Source organism: Vulpes vulpes, chromosome 3 (assembly GCF_048418805.1).
Source record: "Vulpes vulpes isolate BD-2025 chromosome 3, VulVul3, whole genome shotgun sequence".
In the NCBI taxonomy this organism is placed as follows: Eukaryota; Metazoa; Chordata; class Mammalia; order Carnivora; family Canidae; genus Vulpes; species Vulpes vulpes.
This window is the reverse complement of record NC_132782.1, coordinates 138,104,700-138,121,366: the sequence shown is the minus strand read 5'-3', so window position 1 is coordinate 138,121,366 and position 16,667 is coordinate 138,104,700. Positions and strand designations below refer to the sequence as shown.

Sequence of the window (16,667 nt, the reverse complement as noted above, 5' to 3'; positions counted from 1 at the left end):
TCAAGATAAGAAGCTTTTGCACAGCAAAGGATACAGTCAACAAAACTAAAAGACAACCTACAGAATGGGAGAAGATATTTGCAAATGACATATCAGATAAAGGGCTAGTTTCCAAAATCTATAAAGAACTTATTAAAGTCAACAGCAAAGAAACAAACAGTCCAATCATGAAATGGGCAAAAGACATGAAGAGAAATCTCACAGAGGAAGACATGGACATGGCCAACATGCACATGAGAAAATGCTCTGCATCACTTGCCATCAGGGAAATACAAATCAAAACCACAATGAGATACCACCTCACTCCAGTGAGAATGGGGAAAATTAACAAGGCAGGAAACAACAAATGTTGGAGAGGATGCGGAGAAAAGGGAACCCTCTTACACTGTTGGTGGGAATGTGAACTGGTGCAGCCACTCTGGAAAACTGTGTGGAGGTTCCTCAAAGAGTTAAAAATAGACCTGCCCTACGACCCAGCAGTTGCACTGTTGGGGATTTACCCCAAAGACTCAGATGCAATGAAACGCCGGGACACCTGCACCCCGATGTTTCTAGCAGCAATGTCCACAATAGCCAAACTGTGGAAGGAGCCTCGGTGTCCATCGAAAGATGAATGGATAAAGAAGATGTGGTCTATGTATACAATGGAATATTACTCAGCCATTAGAAACGACAAATACCCACCATTTGCTTCGATGTGGATGGAACTGGAGGGTATTATGCTGAGTGAAGTAAGTCAATCGGAGAAGGACAAACAGTGTATGTTCTCATTCATTTGGGGAATATAAATAATAGTGAAAGGGAATATAAGGGAAGGGAGAAGAAATGTGTGGGAAATATCAGGAAGGGAGACAGAACATAAAGACTCCTAACTCTGGGAAATGAACTAGGGGTGGTGGAAGGGGAGGAGGGGGGGTGGGGGGGAATGGGTGACAGGCACTGAGGGGGACACTTGACGGGATGAGCACTGGGTGTTTTTCTGTATGTTGGTAAATTGAACACCAATAAAAATTAATTTATTTAAAAAAAAACAAAAAACACACATTAAGCACTTACACCAATGCTCAATTAATTGTGTGAGGGAGCAACAATCTTAGTGTCTGAACCCAGACACAGCTGCTACTCTTTAATGACACAATCTGGGAGGTATGCTCTGCCACCAGCCTCAAAACAAAAAAATCTGGGGCACCTGGGTGGCTCAGATGGTTAAGCGTGTGCCTTTGGCTCAGATCATGATCTCAGGGTCCTGGGATCGAGTCCTGTGTCAGGCTCCCTGCTCAATGGGGAGTCTGCTTCTCCTTTTCCCTCTGCACGCCACCCCTTCATGCTTGCTCACTCTCTCTCAAATAAATATAATCTTTAAAAAATCTGGTTAAATGATTACTTTCAAATCTAAGTAAACAAATGATACATTTTTATCTACTAAATATCTTATATAGTTTTTTTTTTTTTCTCACAAATGTACATTTCCCCCCCTAAATGTGCATTTTCTGTGACTGGTTTGTTTACTAACTCAACCTCAAGGTGGCAATCTTTTTTTTTTTTTAATTTTTTTTTTATTATTATTTACGAGAGTCACAGAGAGAGAGAGAGAGAGAGAGAGGCAGAGACACAGGCAGAGGGAGAAGCAGGCTCCATGCAGGGAGCCCGATGTGGGATTCGATCCCGGGTCTCCAGGATCGCACCCTGAGCCAAAGGCAGGCGCCAAACCGCTGAGCCACCCAGGGATCCCTCAAGGTGGCAATCTTAAAAAAAAATCAAGTGGCTTTAATTCTGAAAATTGAAACCTGAAACAATTAAAAATTTTTACTTATGCTTATTTGCCAATACCTAAAAAAGGAATTTGCTTATTAATTCAGCCCTCAGAAACCCTGCCATCTCAGACGAGATGAGGTCAATGATCAACTAAATTCTCTCTGATTTCGTACCAAATTACTTTGGATTCCAGGCACAGCCTTTGTGTAAAATTCCATTCTACAGTGAAGGTACATTGAAGGTGTCGCTGTAGAAATTAGCTACATGGGCAGCCCAGGTGGCTCAGTGGTTTAGCCCAGGGTGTGGTCCTGGGGTCCTGGGATGGAGTCCCATGTCAGGTTCCCTGCATGGCGCCTGCTTCTCCCTCTGCCTGTGTCTCTGCCCCTCTCTCTCTGTGTCTCTCATGAATAAATAAATAAAAATCTTAAAAAAAAAATTAGCTACATATATGCCCATTTGTTCTGCTATAATCTTATTACAAACCCAGATTCAAGGTGCTTTAGGAGCAAGGAGTCCAAATTTACCAAATAAGTTAAAATTCTGAGAACTATGTCAAGCTCCGCACAGCTCTTCTCTCCTGGTAACTAGTAACACAACTCTTTTCTATGTTTCATCTTCAGAGGCCAGTCACCATGAGCATGAATAGCTCAATGGAGTTTCTTTATGCTCCAAAATTCTGTTTCTATGCCACTGATGTTTGGTGTAGCCCTTAGAATACGTGAAGGAGAAAAGCACTTTTATTATCCATTTATGTTAGCATATGTTTTTATTTTTAGAGTCTGCTACTGAAGGCTAATAATGGACCAAGTACTGGTTTAAGTGCTTTATATGTATCATCACTGAAACCTCAAAACATCCTGTGATGTAGGTACTAAGGGCTGGACATATCTTTATTAAGCACAAAGTAATGTCCAAAAGGAATATTATGTCAAATATTTCATAATGAAAAATAATTAGATTAAAAAGAATTGTAGGGACATAAAAATCAAGGCAACTGCTATGTTCTCTCTCAAATACAGAATGCACTATTTGAAAATGGTGACTAGAATTGGGTTAAATAGATCGTTCTGATTGATCAAATTTGGGAGTTTAATAACGTTCTATATAAGAAAATACTCTGAGCTCACAGTATCTTTTGATTGTAAATTAAAACTTTCACTTCCCATACTCAACCCATTAATCAATCTGTTGGCTCTAACTGCAAAATATATTCCAAATCCAGTCATGTCTCCCTTCATGTCACGACCCCTGTCTAAACTACGATCATTTCATCTCAACTTCACTGAAACCTATCTGCATCTCCTGGCTTAGGACACTGGCTCCAATAGTCTGTTTTCCATAAAACGGAACAGTCATGTTTTCGAAACAGATTTGGGGTTTTTTTTGTTTTTTGTTTTGTTTGTTTTTGTTTTTTTCCGAAACAGATTTGTTTTCTCTTTTGCTTACATGTCTCCAAGGTGTTTCCTGGGTGTCCTTAGAACAATACCTGGCCTACAAATACAGACTAAAATACTTTACAAGCGACACATCAAGTGCACATGTGCGGGGGCAGCAGAGTGGGGTTATGGATGAACATACAACACAGTCATGAGTCAATAACTGCTGAAGCTGGATTATGGGTACAAAGGGCATCACGACCTTATTCTCTCTACATTTATATATATTTGAAGTTTTTAATCCTCATCTTCTCACCCAGGGCCTTAGAGGATGTGACCCCTGCCCACCTTCCAGCATCATCTCTCACCTTCTGGTCCTGGCTTGCTACCACCACTGGCCACAAACACACCAGTGTCCCACCTTGGGGGTCCCTACGCCTGCCTACAGCACTCTTCCTCAAGCTCTTTTTTTGCTCCTCAATGTTTAGTGTCCTAATTCTTTTACAAATCAATAATATATACAGTGTCTTGTCTTTTATCAGCTTCATATTTTTGTCTTGAAATTCATTTATTTAACAACTCTTGGTCCAAGGGCCAGTGGGCTTTTTCAACACTTAGGTCCACACAAGCCTCTCACTCCCAGAGGCTGAGTGTGCCAGAACCCCGATCCTGCTCCCTGGGGCTCCTGCCAAATTCTCAGGCCCCCCAGGCCAGGGGCTCCTACTTTGGTTAAGAAGAAAGATCACCATCACACTTTCCAGGGTGTCCCTTTGCCCTTTCCTATTCCTCTGTCACTAGGAATGTTCTCTGTACCTAGTTAATTCATCTTGGAATAGGCTCTGAGGTAAAATACTGGTATTATACCTTAGAAAATGATTTAACAACTTGAGACAGAGGAAAATACCAAAATTTATCAGTTCATAGAAATATATGGGTTTCCTGGAGTGCGAGCAACTCTTTTTTGACCCTGTCAGCCCTGGGCACAGATCTTTACCATCACGATGAGGATATATTTCTCAGTTCTTTGCCCTTCAACACCAGTTAAATGGGCACGGCAAAAGAAAATTTAAAATATGTACAAAGATTGTGAAGATAATATCCTTCTATTTAACAAAATTAAAAGAATTCAAAATACTGAATGATTCCTGTAAATTAGACTATTTTAAATTGTATTTTGGATGTGACATGAAAGGAATAACACTCTATGATTCAGCTCCCAGAAGATAGGTACCAGATCTACCTGGTTTGCTACTATATTCCCAGCACCTAACATGTATCCTTATATAATGGACACCCAGTAAATGTTTGTAGAATGAATGATCAATCCACTAAATTCCTCTCCAATAGCAAAGCTATGCTAACACTGCAGACATGGCAACGTGCCCTTAGCAAGGTAACTTTAGCAGTGGTACAGACACGTGCAAAGATGACATAGAGACCAATACCTATGCTCAGATGCGCAGGACCGTGTCTGGCAAAAGTCCGAAGTAGAAGGAGAAGCAGGAAGAGACTTAGTAAGTTTAGAGGTGCAAACTGGAGTCCCGTTAGACACACTGTGAGGCTTCTTTTGCCGTGGCCTCGAGTGCACTGAGAGACTGTCCCGATCAGAACCTGTGGAAAGGAAAAAGAAAAAAGGCAGCCCATGTGGTGAGGTACCAAAGTGGAGGATATTAACTATGGTGATCATCTGCAGGGGAGTGAGGTCTGAGACAGAACAAGTTAATGGCGGGGGAGGGGTCCACTCCAGCCTGTCACTCTAGTTCATCTTGCCCTCTCTTGTGCACAATCCATAAACATCTAAGGACCAGTTTTAAAAATGTTTTATATTAACAATTTACAATATTTTATTAACATGTGTTTTCAGATGAAAGGGTTAATGAGGTACTCACTTCCTGAGAAGGCACTGAAAAGTTTCATATTTTCTGAGTTCTGGTGGTCAAAGGTAGTCATATTTAAAAACTGTTGCTTTAACCAACTGGCTCTTTCTTCTTCAAACGCCTTTCTCTATCATAACAAGCAAACCAAAGACATATTGATCAATATTTCAACATTCACATTGTTGGCATTTCCCACAATTCCTGTAGCTGTTGGTGTTTGCTTTCTGGCTATCATATAGATTTTGTAAGTCAAATAAATTAACCTAGAAAACTAAGAAAATTTTCACTTAAAAATATATTTAAAAAAGTAAAAATTCACCCATTTCACCTAATAAACCAACTAATCACTATTTTCATACCTGTTTTGAGTAAACTCAAATGGGCAATGTAAAAACACAGCATATTAGCGTAACTCCTGAACATACAGATTATAAATATAGAATTACAAACAACAGAAAAATACCCACTGCAAATTGCAATCACTTGAGAAAAAGGAGCTGTGACTTCACCAGGCATCGTTCTCAGCCTCTAACCGCCTACCAGAGCGAGCAGCCACCACCACTAAACCACAAGGGGGCACATGTCAGACTTTCTCCTTGCCAACAGCTGAGGATCCTAAATTCTCCCTCACTCCTCAGGTCTCTCAGGCTTCCTTCCCATCCTCCACTGGCTCCACTGGGCCCAGTGACCAGAGGCAGATGGATTCTCCTGCAGAGAGCTGGGAATGGTACACAAAGTAGCCAGAGTATCTCTTAGAACAGGAGGGAGACAGGGACCCAGAACCAGGCAGGAAAAAAAGCTGGTGCAAACTGTTTTTGTTTTCTAAGAAAGTCAGCTATTGATAAGATAGATTTTCACAGCTGTGGAGGACATCTATGTTAGCTACTTAAATAAAATATAGTCTTTCACTCCTAGAAACTAATACAAAATCCCGCATTACCAGACATTTGAAGAAAACTAAGAACATGAAAGAAAAATGGCCAAGACAAAGAGACCTGACCACAGATAACAGCTCAAGAAACCTTTTCTTAAAATTTTTTTTATTTTTAAAGATTTATTTATTTACTCATAATAGACAGAGAGAGAGAGAGAGAGAGAGGCAGAGACATAGGCAGAGGGAGAAGCAGGCTCCATGCCAGGAGCCCGACGTGGGACTCGATCCCGGGATTCCAGGATTGCACCCTGGGCCAAAGGCAGGCACCAAACTGCTGAGCCACCCATGGATCCCCCCATGAGACCTTTTAAAAAGAATTCTAACACAGATTTATGAATATCTGTAAAATAATATAGTGCTATACAAAGTAAAGCAAAAACTGAGGACAGGAGAGAACTTAAAAGATAAATCTAAAATAAAAACTCATTGGATGAAGTGAAGAGTTAAAATTGGCCCTGCTGAATACCAGGGTGGAGATGCACAAGAAAAAGGCGAGAGAATATCCCTGAATTCAGAACATAAAGTCCATCTATAGATACAGTTAGAAGGCCAGTCACTTGTCTAATAAAAGCGTTCCAGAATGCAGAAGTCAAAGAAGGAAAAAATATAGAATAAAGAAAATATCCCTAAGTCGAAGAAATTCAGTGTCTTGAGGCTGAAAGGAGCTACACCTAGATATACCCTGGTAAAATTTCAGAATTTTAAGACTACAAAAAAAAAAAAAAAAAAAAAAAGGACAGGAGGAAAAAACACAACACAGGATATCCACAAAGTACTCTATGTACATTACATAATAATCAGGCTTCTCATCAGCAAAATCAAACAGTAGATGAAATGGAATAACTCAAAGTTTTGAAGGAAAATGTTGGAAACTAAATTCTACATCCAGCCAAATCAATCACATGGATATATTTTTGGATATTCTAGAATTCAGAGTATTTTTCACTCACACAATACTTATGATAAGAATTACTCAAGAGGTAATATAGTAAATTGAAAAAGGAACCCAGGAAAGAAGATAACATGAGATATAAGCTGAATGTGATCCAGGAAATCATAAAAGCTACAAAGAAAGTCAGAGGAGGTGCTCACTACACGGGGATATATGAAGGGTTCTCTTCCAGGAGGCAAAGTCTTATAACGTAGAATATTTTCTATGCGGCCAAACCTATTGCTAGGTTAGAGAATGAATAACATTTACAAAATCATGACGTTATCAGTGCTCTTTCAATTATGAAGTCTCAAATTTGGACAAAGGACTTACACCTGGATTACACATTCCAGGATCACACTTGAGGATGAAAAAGCAAAGCACAGACAGAAACTGGGAAGTTAGAGGGGCAAGAGAAGTGAGATAAGGGGATATACGAGAAGGTCTTCATCTTTCATGGCAGGTATAAACATGCTGTCCCAAGGTGAATAGGAAATGGAAGCACTGAATATACTGTTTAAAGTCAAAAAAAAAAAAAAAGGGGGGGGGTGCCTGGGTGGCTTAGCGGGTTGAGTGTCTGCCTTTGGCTTAGGACATGATCCCAGATTCCTGGAATCGAGTCCCAAATCAGGCTCCTTGCATGGAGCCTGCTTCTCCTCCCTCTCCCTGTGTCTCTGCCCCTCTCTCTGTGTCTCTCATGAATAAATAAAATCTTTAAAAAAATAAGTAAAAAAGAAAAAGTCAGCCAGAGGAAACCATTTATAAAAAGTTACTTTAAAAAGGATTATGAATAAGTCATATGTACAGATGAGGGACAGTGTAGAGGGGAGGAATGAAAGGACACTGAATTCCATCTCTTTCACAGCAGGGGGATCAACAGAAACGCTGAAGTACATCAAAGTTAAAATGGTACTTCCCGGAAGAATCACAAACTTAGTGATTACCTCTGAGGAATGACACTGGTGAGAATGGGTGATATTTTCTCACCTTGTGGCTTTTTGTAAGAGTTTTTATTTTTTTAAACCACATTCACACATTCCTTCTATGAGTTTTGAAAGGGAAATATGTAGGTTAAGACACAGGTAAGTGAAAAAGCGAGCCATCCAAGGTGTCTGCACACATTTAAGGGCAGGGAGGGGGAGCTTCTGTACCATACCCTCCCCTCCCCCTTTCTGAACCACAAACATGCTCTGCTTGCACCATCTTCTGATGCTGCACCTACTGACAGCGGGCGGGGGATGACAGATGTCCAGAGAGGTCTCCTGCAGGAAGTGAAGCCTTACCAGGAGAAAGCCAATCCAAAAGGGACAATCATGGATACTTACATTTTTTTTTTTTTTTTTTGCTTACAATTTTTTAAAGAAATAAGTTTCAATTCCCAAATCCAGTAGAGGCAAAATAACATCCTCCTAAAGTAGTCCAGGTGCTTACAATCCCTTCCAGCTGGTGTTATTATAAGCTCCCTGATACAATGCTCGAGGAAACAAACGGAAGAGCGATGACACAATGAGAGGCAGAGCTGGAGGCCTTCTGCTGGCCTCCGCAGGACTTTCAAAAGCCCCGCCAGGAAAGCCCAACAGTTTAAAATACCTCCAATCCTAGGCGAATAGCTGCTTCTGTAAAGCTTCGTCTTTCCTTCTCGAAATTCTTTTTTTGCTCTTTAAACAGGGACCATTCTTCCTTGAGACGCTCCTTCTCCTCCAGCAAGTAACAGTCTCGCAGCAGGGACGTGGTGTCATCATCGCATGCCGTGGCGAGCTGCTGCTATTAAATTTTAGAACATAGTATAAGTTCCAGGAGGTCCCCGCAACACTCCCAGTTAAAAGTAAAGCAAGGGGAGCTGAGACTTCAGGGGAAGGGCAGAAATCATGGATGAGCAGGAAGTCAAGTGAGGCTTCTCAGGGGAGCCCCACCTGTTAGTAAGCAAACAGCCGAGTGCTGGGTAGACCCTCTGAGCCACAGGAATACAAATCCAGCACGGGACTCGGTAAGATCCTGGCCATTCACATGGGGAAACAGTTTTAAGAGGCAACTCACATTTACCTGTAAAAGCTGCTGCTGAGTTTTAATCATTTCTTTACACTGCTGAATTTCTAACTCGAGTTTTTCAGTTTCTTGTTCGTGGTCTTGTCGTGAGATTACGTCTTCATCAGTAAAACCTTCCAGGTGTACCTTTGAAACTAACGTAAAGCCAAGTAATTTGACATAGGTTTCTCACCACTTGGTTTACGGTGCTTTTTGAATTATATTTAAAAATCAAGGCTCTCAGAATTTTTCATTCTGGAATCTCATAGGTTTTCTAAAAGGTACTTATTTCCTCTGTCCTTTAAATATCTCATAAGCTGTAATAATACAACTAAATTTATAGTATTTTAGTACTATGAAAATTTTAAAAAGCAAAGCAACTTATTATGAGGGATTCACTACAACTACAAATCTGTACTATTTTTGGACTAAAATGATATCCTTTACTAATAGTTCTACTATGAACATTTATAATCCATATTTATCCAAGTCTATGTCCTAAGAATGGACAACCTATATTGAGAGAAGAGAAAATTAATTAACAAATCTATAAACTACTGTTGACACTTCTTCAAAGATCAATGCAGTGCTACAAATCATGCTCGCTGGTACTAAATTTGACAAATAGGAAGTCCAAACATACTTGCTGCTTACTAATAGATGGTGATTGAAATCAATAAAATCTCATGTAAATTAATTGTGGTACAAAATTTTGCTGATTACTCTTTACTACTGAAGACAACTGAGTGATTTTGTGACTTTTGACATTTAGAATAAATTTCTTTCAACAGACTTATTTACTGAGCAGAAATCTTTATTTTCTTGACTTAAAAGCATGCAAACTTTAAAAAATACCAAAAATTAAGAATCTATTCATCAATGTAGATCTCTACTATCTACAGTAACAGAGAATGGTGTCTAAACACCATTAACACTAATACACGTTAAATGAAAAGAGCAGTGTAGAAAAATATATAATATTCAAATTTTTGTGTGTGTATATATATGTACATACATAATAAATATATATATAAAAATTTTAAGTTTGAGAAAGACAAGAGAGTGTGCATGCATGAGCAGGGGGAGGGGTTGAGGGAGAGGAAGAGAGAGAGCAGCTCAAGCAAACTCCATGCTGAGCGCAGAGCCTCACATGGTGCTTGATCCTGACCCTGAGATCATGACCTGAGCTGAAACTAAGAGTCAGACGCTTAACTGACTGAGCCACCCAGGCATGCCAGGTTTTTATATATTTTAAAATAAATATTTTGTGGGTACCTAGGTGGCTCAGTCAGATAAGCATCTGCCTTTGGCTCAGGTCATGATCTCAGGGTCCTGGGATCGAGCCTGTGTTGGACTCCCTGCTCTGAGGGGAGTCTGCTTCTCCCTCTCCCTGCTGTTCCCTTTGCTTGTGCTGTCAAATGAATAAATCTTAAAAAAAAGAATCTTGTAAATGCCTACAGAAAAATCTAGGAATACAAGCACCAAACTGTCAAGTGTCATGGGTAGGAAACAGAAACCTGAATATTCTACTTCATATACTTCCTAACTGATACTTTATATTTAACATCTATTATTTTGAAAATAAGTTAAAAATAAATTAGCAACCTAGGAGTATACAAATATCTTGGAATAATAAGTGAAAAGTTCATATTTACACCTATCACAATGAACAAATCTTAATTTCTAGATTGGTTAAGAGACTTGCTTCACTTTATTCAAATACATACTGTACTCAGAAGAGATGGAGATACGTAGTGTCCTCTTTTCAGAGAGAGATTCACTCTGAGGACAAAGTATTTCTCGATGAGGTTCAAACCTCACCTCTAAAAGTAGACAGAAGCTTGATTATCAAACCACACACCCAACTGAGCTCAAGTGCTTCAGGGTCTGAGCCCCTAACGCAGCGTTCCAAGTGACTGACACTAAGAGCAGAGTGTCACAACTCACTGGGCACGCACTGCGGTAGTAAGTTACCTTGGTTATCAAGTTTTTCTACATGACTTTTCAAAATTCTCCATTGTTTTCTGATGCTGTTGGTCAGCTGCTCTCTCACAGTCTCACAGGAAAGGTCCCACATACTCTCTCTACTCAGTTCTCCAGCATCTTCTTCAGCATCAGAGATAACCTACAAGCAAGAGAGATGAAAAGGAAAGACCAGTATCTTAAAATGGCTCTAGATACTCAGGCAGTGCTAATCAAACCGATTATCAGAGATACCAAAATCATTTGTGCCATATCTTATGCATATATACCTGAAGACAAACTCCGCAACTCAAGTCTCTTCAAATATGAATTTGAATCCAAATATGATAGTGAAGAGTCCTGAAGCTGTGTGGGGAAGAGTTATTTGCTATTGCCCAGTGCTGTGTTAGAGCTCTCACAGGCTAACTCATCCTCAAATGTGGGAAAAGTGATGCTTCGAGAAGTAGACACACTGACCCCCTATCATGCACCCAAGAGGCAGAGCTGAGATCTGAGGCTGCTTAAATAAATAAACCACTGAGGTTATCTACAAAGTAAAAGGAACTGTGAATCCTATTTTTCTCATATAATTTTGAAAAATAAAACTAGAGATTATTTTTCTTTTCACTTTACCAAGACATTAAAACATGGGAAAATACTGTAAACCACTGATATAGGATCACCTAGAATCAAAGCAAGATAAAGAACACAGGGAAGCAGTACTAAAATACATTATGTCAAAATAATCTGTAGCTACATAAATATTATTTTATATATATGTGCAGATATCATATCTGCATATATATGATATCTGCATGTATATCACAGACATATATGTATACATATATATGATATCTGCATAATCTGCAAAGTCCTAAATTTGTTGTTAACATCCAGGAGAGTAGACAGAGATATATTTCCCTGACGTGAACAATAAAATATCTTGCATGGGAAGAAAAGGAGAAAGGTCAAAGATGAAGGAATGCTGATCAGACCGTTCCCATGGGCAGGTGCAGCAGGAATGAGAGGGGGACTCGGCTGGGAGAGCTGTATCACTGGCCCGGGTGAGCAATGGCTGCCAGAGGTCTCCTGGGGTGGGGGGTGGGAGTGGGGGGCAGGCTGGAGAAAGGCCCAGCACAGAGCTCACTGTGACTCTGGTTCTTGCCAGAAAATCCTCTGGAGCTACTTGCCAATAATTCTTCCAAGGAGCTACACCTTCTACGTGTTAAAGCATACCAGAGCACTGTAAAGATACTCTGAAACCACAAAATGAAAATAAAAATTTAACTTGAATTTTTAGTATATGTTTGGCTATAATTAAACACAATGATACATTAACGAAACCTGAAGGCTACATAAGCATTCTAAGGTTATATCTGATTCCTCTTACTATAAAGCTCCAAAAATCCTTAAAAGGAAGGATTGGATTACATCCTAAGAGGAAAAAAGATCTAGAAAAACAGATACTTTAAAAACAAAAAATATACTGAAGCGATTATTGTTTCTCCACATGTAAAATCTGAATTATTAAGAATTATACAGGATACTATCGACTGGCTGTAGTGGCGAGGAGAGGGGGAATTTAAACATCTGAGAAAGGTCGTCTTTTTTTTTTTTTTTTTAAGATTTTATTTATTTACGAAACACACAGAGAGAGGCAGAGACACAGGCAGAGGGAGAAGCAGGCTCCATGCACGGAGTCCGACATGGGACTTGATCCCGGGTCTCCAGGATCAGGCCCTGGACTGAAGTCAGCGCTAAACCACTGAGCCACCCGGGCTGCCCGAGAAAGGTCTTCTTGATCTACACTACACTACTTGCTTTTGCTAAACAAAAGCAGGTAATAATGGTAAAGGTTGGGCCAAAAACTGAAGGAACCGCAGGAATAACAGACACTGTGTTTGGCCTTGGAGATATATTTGTGCAAGTTCTCAACGAACAAAAAGTGACAGACTGTGAGAAAAGGCTGAAGTCAAGCAGATCCCAAACTGGACAGTTTAAAAGAACATTAAGGTAACATTTCTTTTTTTTTTTTTTTTAAAGGAAAAAGAGATAGAAGGTGGGGTAGGCTTATCAGTTAGACTGATACAAGGTAAATAATCCCATAATACAGGTTTAAAAACCAAGTTCTGATAACTTGATAATTAGCATTTCCCATCAATGTTATTTTCAGATTTTAGTCACTTGGCTGAAGCCAGAATCTAAACATGTAAAGCAGTAAAGTTAACAGAAGTTTTCACCATTACATGACTTGCTTTTTTCAGACCTCTGCACAGATTATTCCCTCTGTCACATGCTCCTAACCCCAGGAACCACTACCTATTCTCAAGAGCCAACTCAAATGTCATGTTCCCTGTGATGCCTTCCCTGATTGCCACACCTACTTTGCTCAACACCTTGTACCACCCCTATTATAGCTTTTAACATGTGTAACAATCACTTTTCCACATGCCCCATCTCCCCAAAGAGCTTCCTGAAGGATGCAATGGACTGAACGTTCATGTTCCCTCAAATTCACAGTGAAATGCTAATGCCTGAGGTGCAGGTAGTCAGAGGTGGGGCCTGTGGAAGTGATGAAGTCATGACAAGTAGAGCCCTCGTGAATGGGGTGAGTGCCTTGGTTGAGCTCTTCTCCTTTGGTATGTGAGGGTGAGGGGACAAGGAGTCAGCAGTGTGCAATCAGGAAGACGTACTCTCACCGGATACTGACCCTACTGGCCCCCAGATTTTGAGCCTTCCAGCACCAGAATTGTAAAAAATAAATTTCCGTTGTTCTTAACCACCCAGGCTGTGGTAGTTTGTTATAACAGCCCCAACTCAGACAAAGAAAGAAGTCAAAATCCTTTTAGTTTTTTCTTTCCAGGGAGCAGAATGTAAGGGACATTCAGCAAATTTCTGGAAAGATTAGTAGGCTCCCAAAGTTAATGCTTCACTCTGAAAAGTAAAGCCGGCTCAAGTACAGAATACCTAAACTATTAAGAGGATACTCAGCACAATGGTTAGAAACATGAACTCTGGGGTGAGACAGACTTGGATTTAAATCCTAGTTCTGTCACGTGTGATACTGGACTCATTAGACGAGTGTGCCCCAGTTTCCTCAGCTATAAAATGGGGATAATTATGACAGGAAAAGCATCAAATTAGAAGAGTGAAATGAGGCAATGCTCACAAAGTGTTTATCACAGTGTTTGGCACTCATCTCCATCATTTCCCAAGTTCTAGAAACATACAGGGACATTTTGTTGTTGTCGTCCCAGTGACTGGAGCTGGTACAGTAGTGAGTGTCCTGTCCAAAACATCAAGAGTGTCCCCACTGGGAAGACCTATCTAATGTTTTAATTGTTCGACTTAGCAATCCGAAACTATAGGAGAGAGGAAAGAGCCACTTACAGTTCCTGTACTATCATCTGCTCTTTCTCTAGGTTTCTGCTTTTGGGGAGAAAGAAGAGAAATCATTTCCTTTTTCATTTGCTGAAGAACCTTCTTAAGTTCAGCATTTTCCATTAGGATTTGTTTCTGACGATATTCATAATCATTCAACAGAATTTTATACATTTCATCTTCATTCCTGAGAAAGAAACTGTCAGTATGAAAATGCAGTTACAGGAAGAAAAGTCTGATGAAATATATCAATTTAAATTGGACCTTACCTGGCCTCAGTTTTACCCGTCCTCCAGGAGCCTCTTTTTCCATCGGCTCTCCCCACATAATTTAAAACTTCCATAGCTAAAAACATGAACATGCAAAACAAAACCAATTCTTACCACACATTTGTTAAAGTGTATAAAACCCTAACACAGTCTATCACACATAAATCAACCTGGTACAGATTAGGATTTGGGCTCAAACAGCCCACATTTCAGGTTCCAGTTCTCCATCACTGTTAAGCACTGAGATCTCGACACTGATTAAGCCTGTTTCTTTGTCAGTACAGAAGGAATAATGAAAGTATTTACCAAAGAGTTGTTGTGAAGGGTAAAAGAAGTTAAGACACTTAACAAAGTCTTGATAAATGTTATTTTATTATCATTATTAATTTTATCATTGGGGAAATAAGCAAACTATGGCCTGTAGGCCAGTTGCCCGATTTTCTAAATAAAGTTTTGCTAGAACATTGCCACACCATTTGTTCATATTAGTTAGTTTTACACTACAAGTGTGGGGATGAATAGTTGTGATGAAAGACTACAGACTCCACAAACCTGAACATATTTACTATTAGAATCTCTACAGAAAAAGTTTGCCAAGCCCTGTGTTGTCATCATCATCAAAGGAATCAAGGCCCCTGACAGTACTAGAAGGAAATAAGAGGACAAGAAGTTACTGTAATTTTAGACTTGATAAAATCATTATGAAACTGTCACTTCCAATTAGGTTTGCACTAGGAAACAGCCAGGCCCCAATAAAATAAGGGCTCTGTAACCCGAGTTAAATCTTTAATAAATTTCTCTAATTAGGTGCTACATTTTATACTTACAGCATTTCATCCTTCTCTTTATTTAATTCATGAATGAACACAAGGTTAACCAATGAAGTTTAAATTTGATTATCCTAAGATTTTCAACCTTGTCTTAATTGCTTATTCCATTTTCATTTTTCAGTAATTTTTAAAATAAGATAGCTGACTAATCGCAAAAGCTCTGCTGTGCAGAATGGCAGTGATGCAGTCAGCACTGAGCTGCCTGCTGACAGCGGACACAGCCCCCACCATGTGACAGCTTGAGACATCTGCTCATCAGCTGTTGTGTCAGCCAAGCTCAGTTTCGGAAACCACAGTTTAGGGCATTACTGTACAATGTAGGTTAGAGGACAACCTATAGTCCACTTGGAAACCACTCTTTGATAAATAAATGCATAGATTTCCTGGGCCGCATCTTACCAGGCCAGCAAAACTGTATCTGCAGAGCTTTACTCTTGTGTACGTGTGTTTTTACTTTTTCATCTATGTGATTTACCTGAAGGTATGCATATAACTTGGATGAAGTTGCAAATTGCTTTTCAAAAGACTCTTAAGCACAAGTATAAGCATTAACATTCACAGTTCATCCTTTAGACTAGGTGCTTCAAAAATGCACAGCTACATTTCTTTAAAGGAACAGATGTAAATAGTTTGGCCTGATGAATAATTTTATGAAGTTAATTCCAAAATCACACTTTTTTTGATACTCAGAAACTCATCTTGATTTTTCTTATTATCAGTTTTTTTTCTGAGGAGGATTAGAATATCCTCTGGCTTGGGTTTTCCTCTGTGGAACTACAACTACCATATTAAAAATGATATATATAATTCTTATATGCAACAAAACAGCAAAATTATTATTTTTCACTAATAAGTTGCCTCAATTTCTAGTTTATATGGATATATACTGGCTATAAACAATTGCATGAAGCATAAAAATTATGAGCTACTGTGCTCTATTGTTCACATTTATTTCTTAGCATTTTAGCTTATTTACTTTCTTCTATCTTAACCAGTTGTTTCTTACCTATTTTTTTATCCTTCTTGTTCATAACAAGCTGATGCAGACGTTCCTTTAATTTGTTATATTCACGTTCTTTTCTCTTCATATCATGATTATATTGAGTAGCTCGACTTGCAATGATATTTTGTAATTTTTGTACCTGAAAATAGCATTTCCACTGAATGAGTCCCTTTATGATTGATAACCCCAGTTAAAATTTGTAAAGTAAAGAAGTTCTAGCATCCACCTCCTCATAAAATAATTTTAGAATTATTCTTCTCAATGACCACTGGACATCACTTTTTAAAGTATCACTAAGTGATTCACATACAGTTTTTGTTTTTT

The 16,667-nt window shown here is 39.2% G+C and overlaps 1 protein-coding gene across 5 annotated transcripts in view; it reads right to left on the bottom strand.

Annotated features, from left to right (window-relative positions):
- Positions 1 to 16,667, bottom strand: part of SSX2IP (SSX family member 2 interacting protein) — a 49,848-nt gene that overhangs the window by 6,928 nt on the left and 26,253 nt on the right. For 2 of the 5 annotated variants that reach the window (XM_072754722.1, XM_026004800.2), the window contains exons 6-13: positions 16,347 to 16,482; positions 14,511 to 14,586; positions 14,251 to 14,428; positions 10,873 to 11,023; positions 8,917 to 9,053; positions 8,464 to 8,637; positions 5,021 to 5,135; positions 4,577 to 4,742 (exon numbers count right to left, since the gene is read on the bottom strand). In XM_072754722.1, coding sequence (XP_072610823.1) covers positions 4,577 to 4,742; positions 5,021 to 5,135; positions 8,464 to 8,637; positions 8,917 to 9,053; positions 10,873 to 11,023; positions 14,251 to 14,428; positions 14,511 to 14,586; positions 16,347 to 16,482 — 1,133 coding nt within the window. Of the gene's footprint in view, positions 1 to 4,576; positions 4,743 to 5,020; positions 5,136 to 8,463; positions 8,638 to 8,916; positions 9,054 to 10,872; positions 11,024 to 14,250; positions 14,441 to 14,510; positions 14,587 to 16,346; positions 16,483 to 16,667 lie in introns of all 5 variants that reach the window. The other 3 variants (XM_026004797.2, XM_026004798.2, XM_072754723.1) reach the window with 3 other exon arrangements.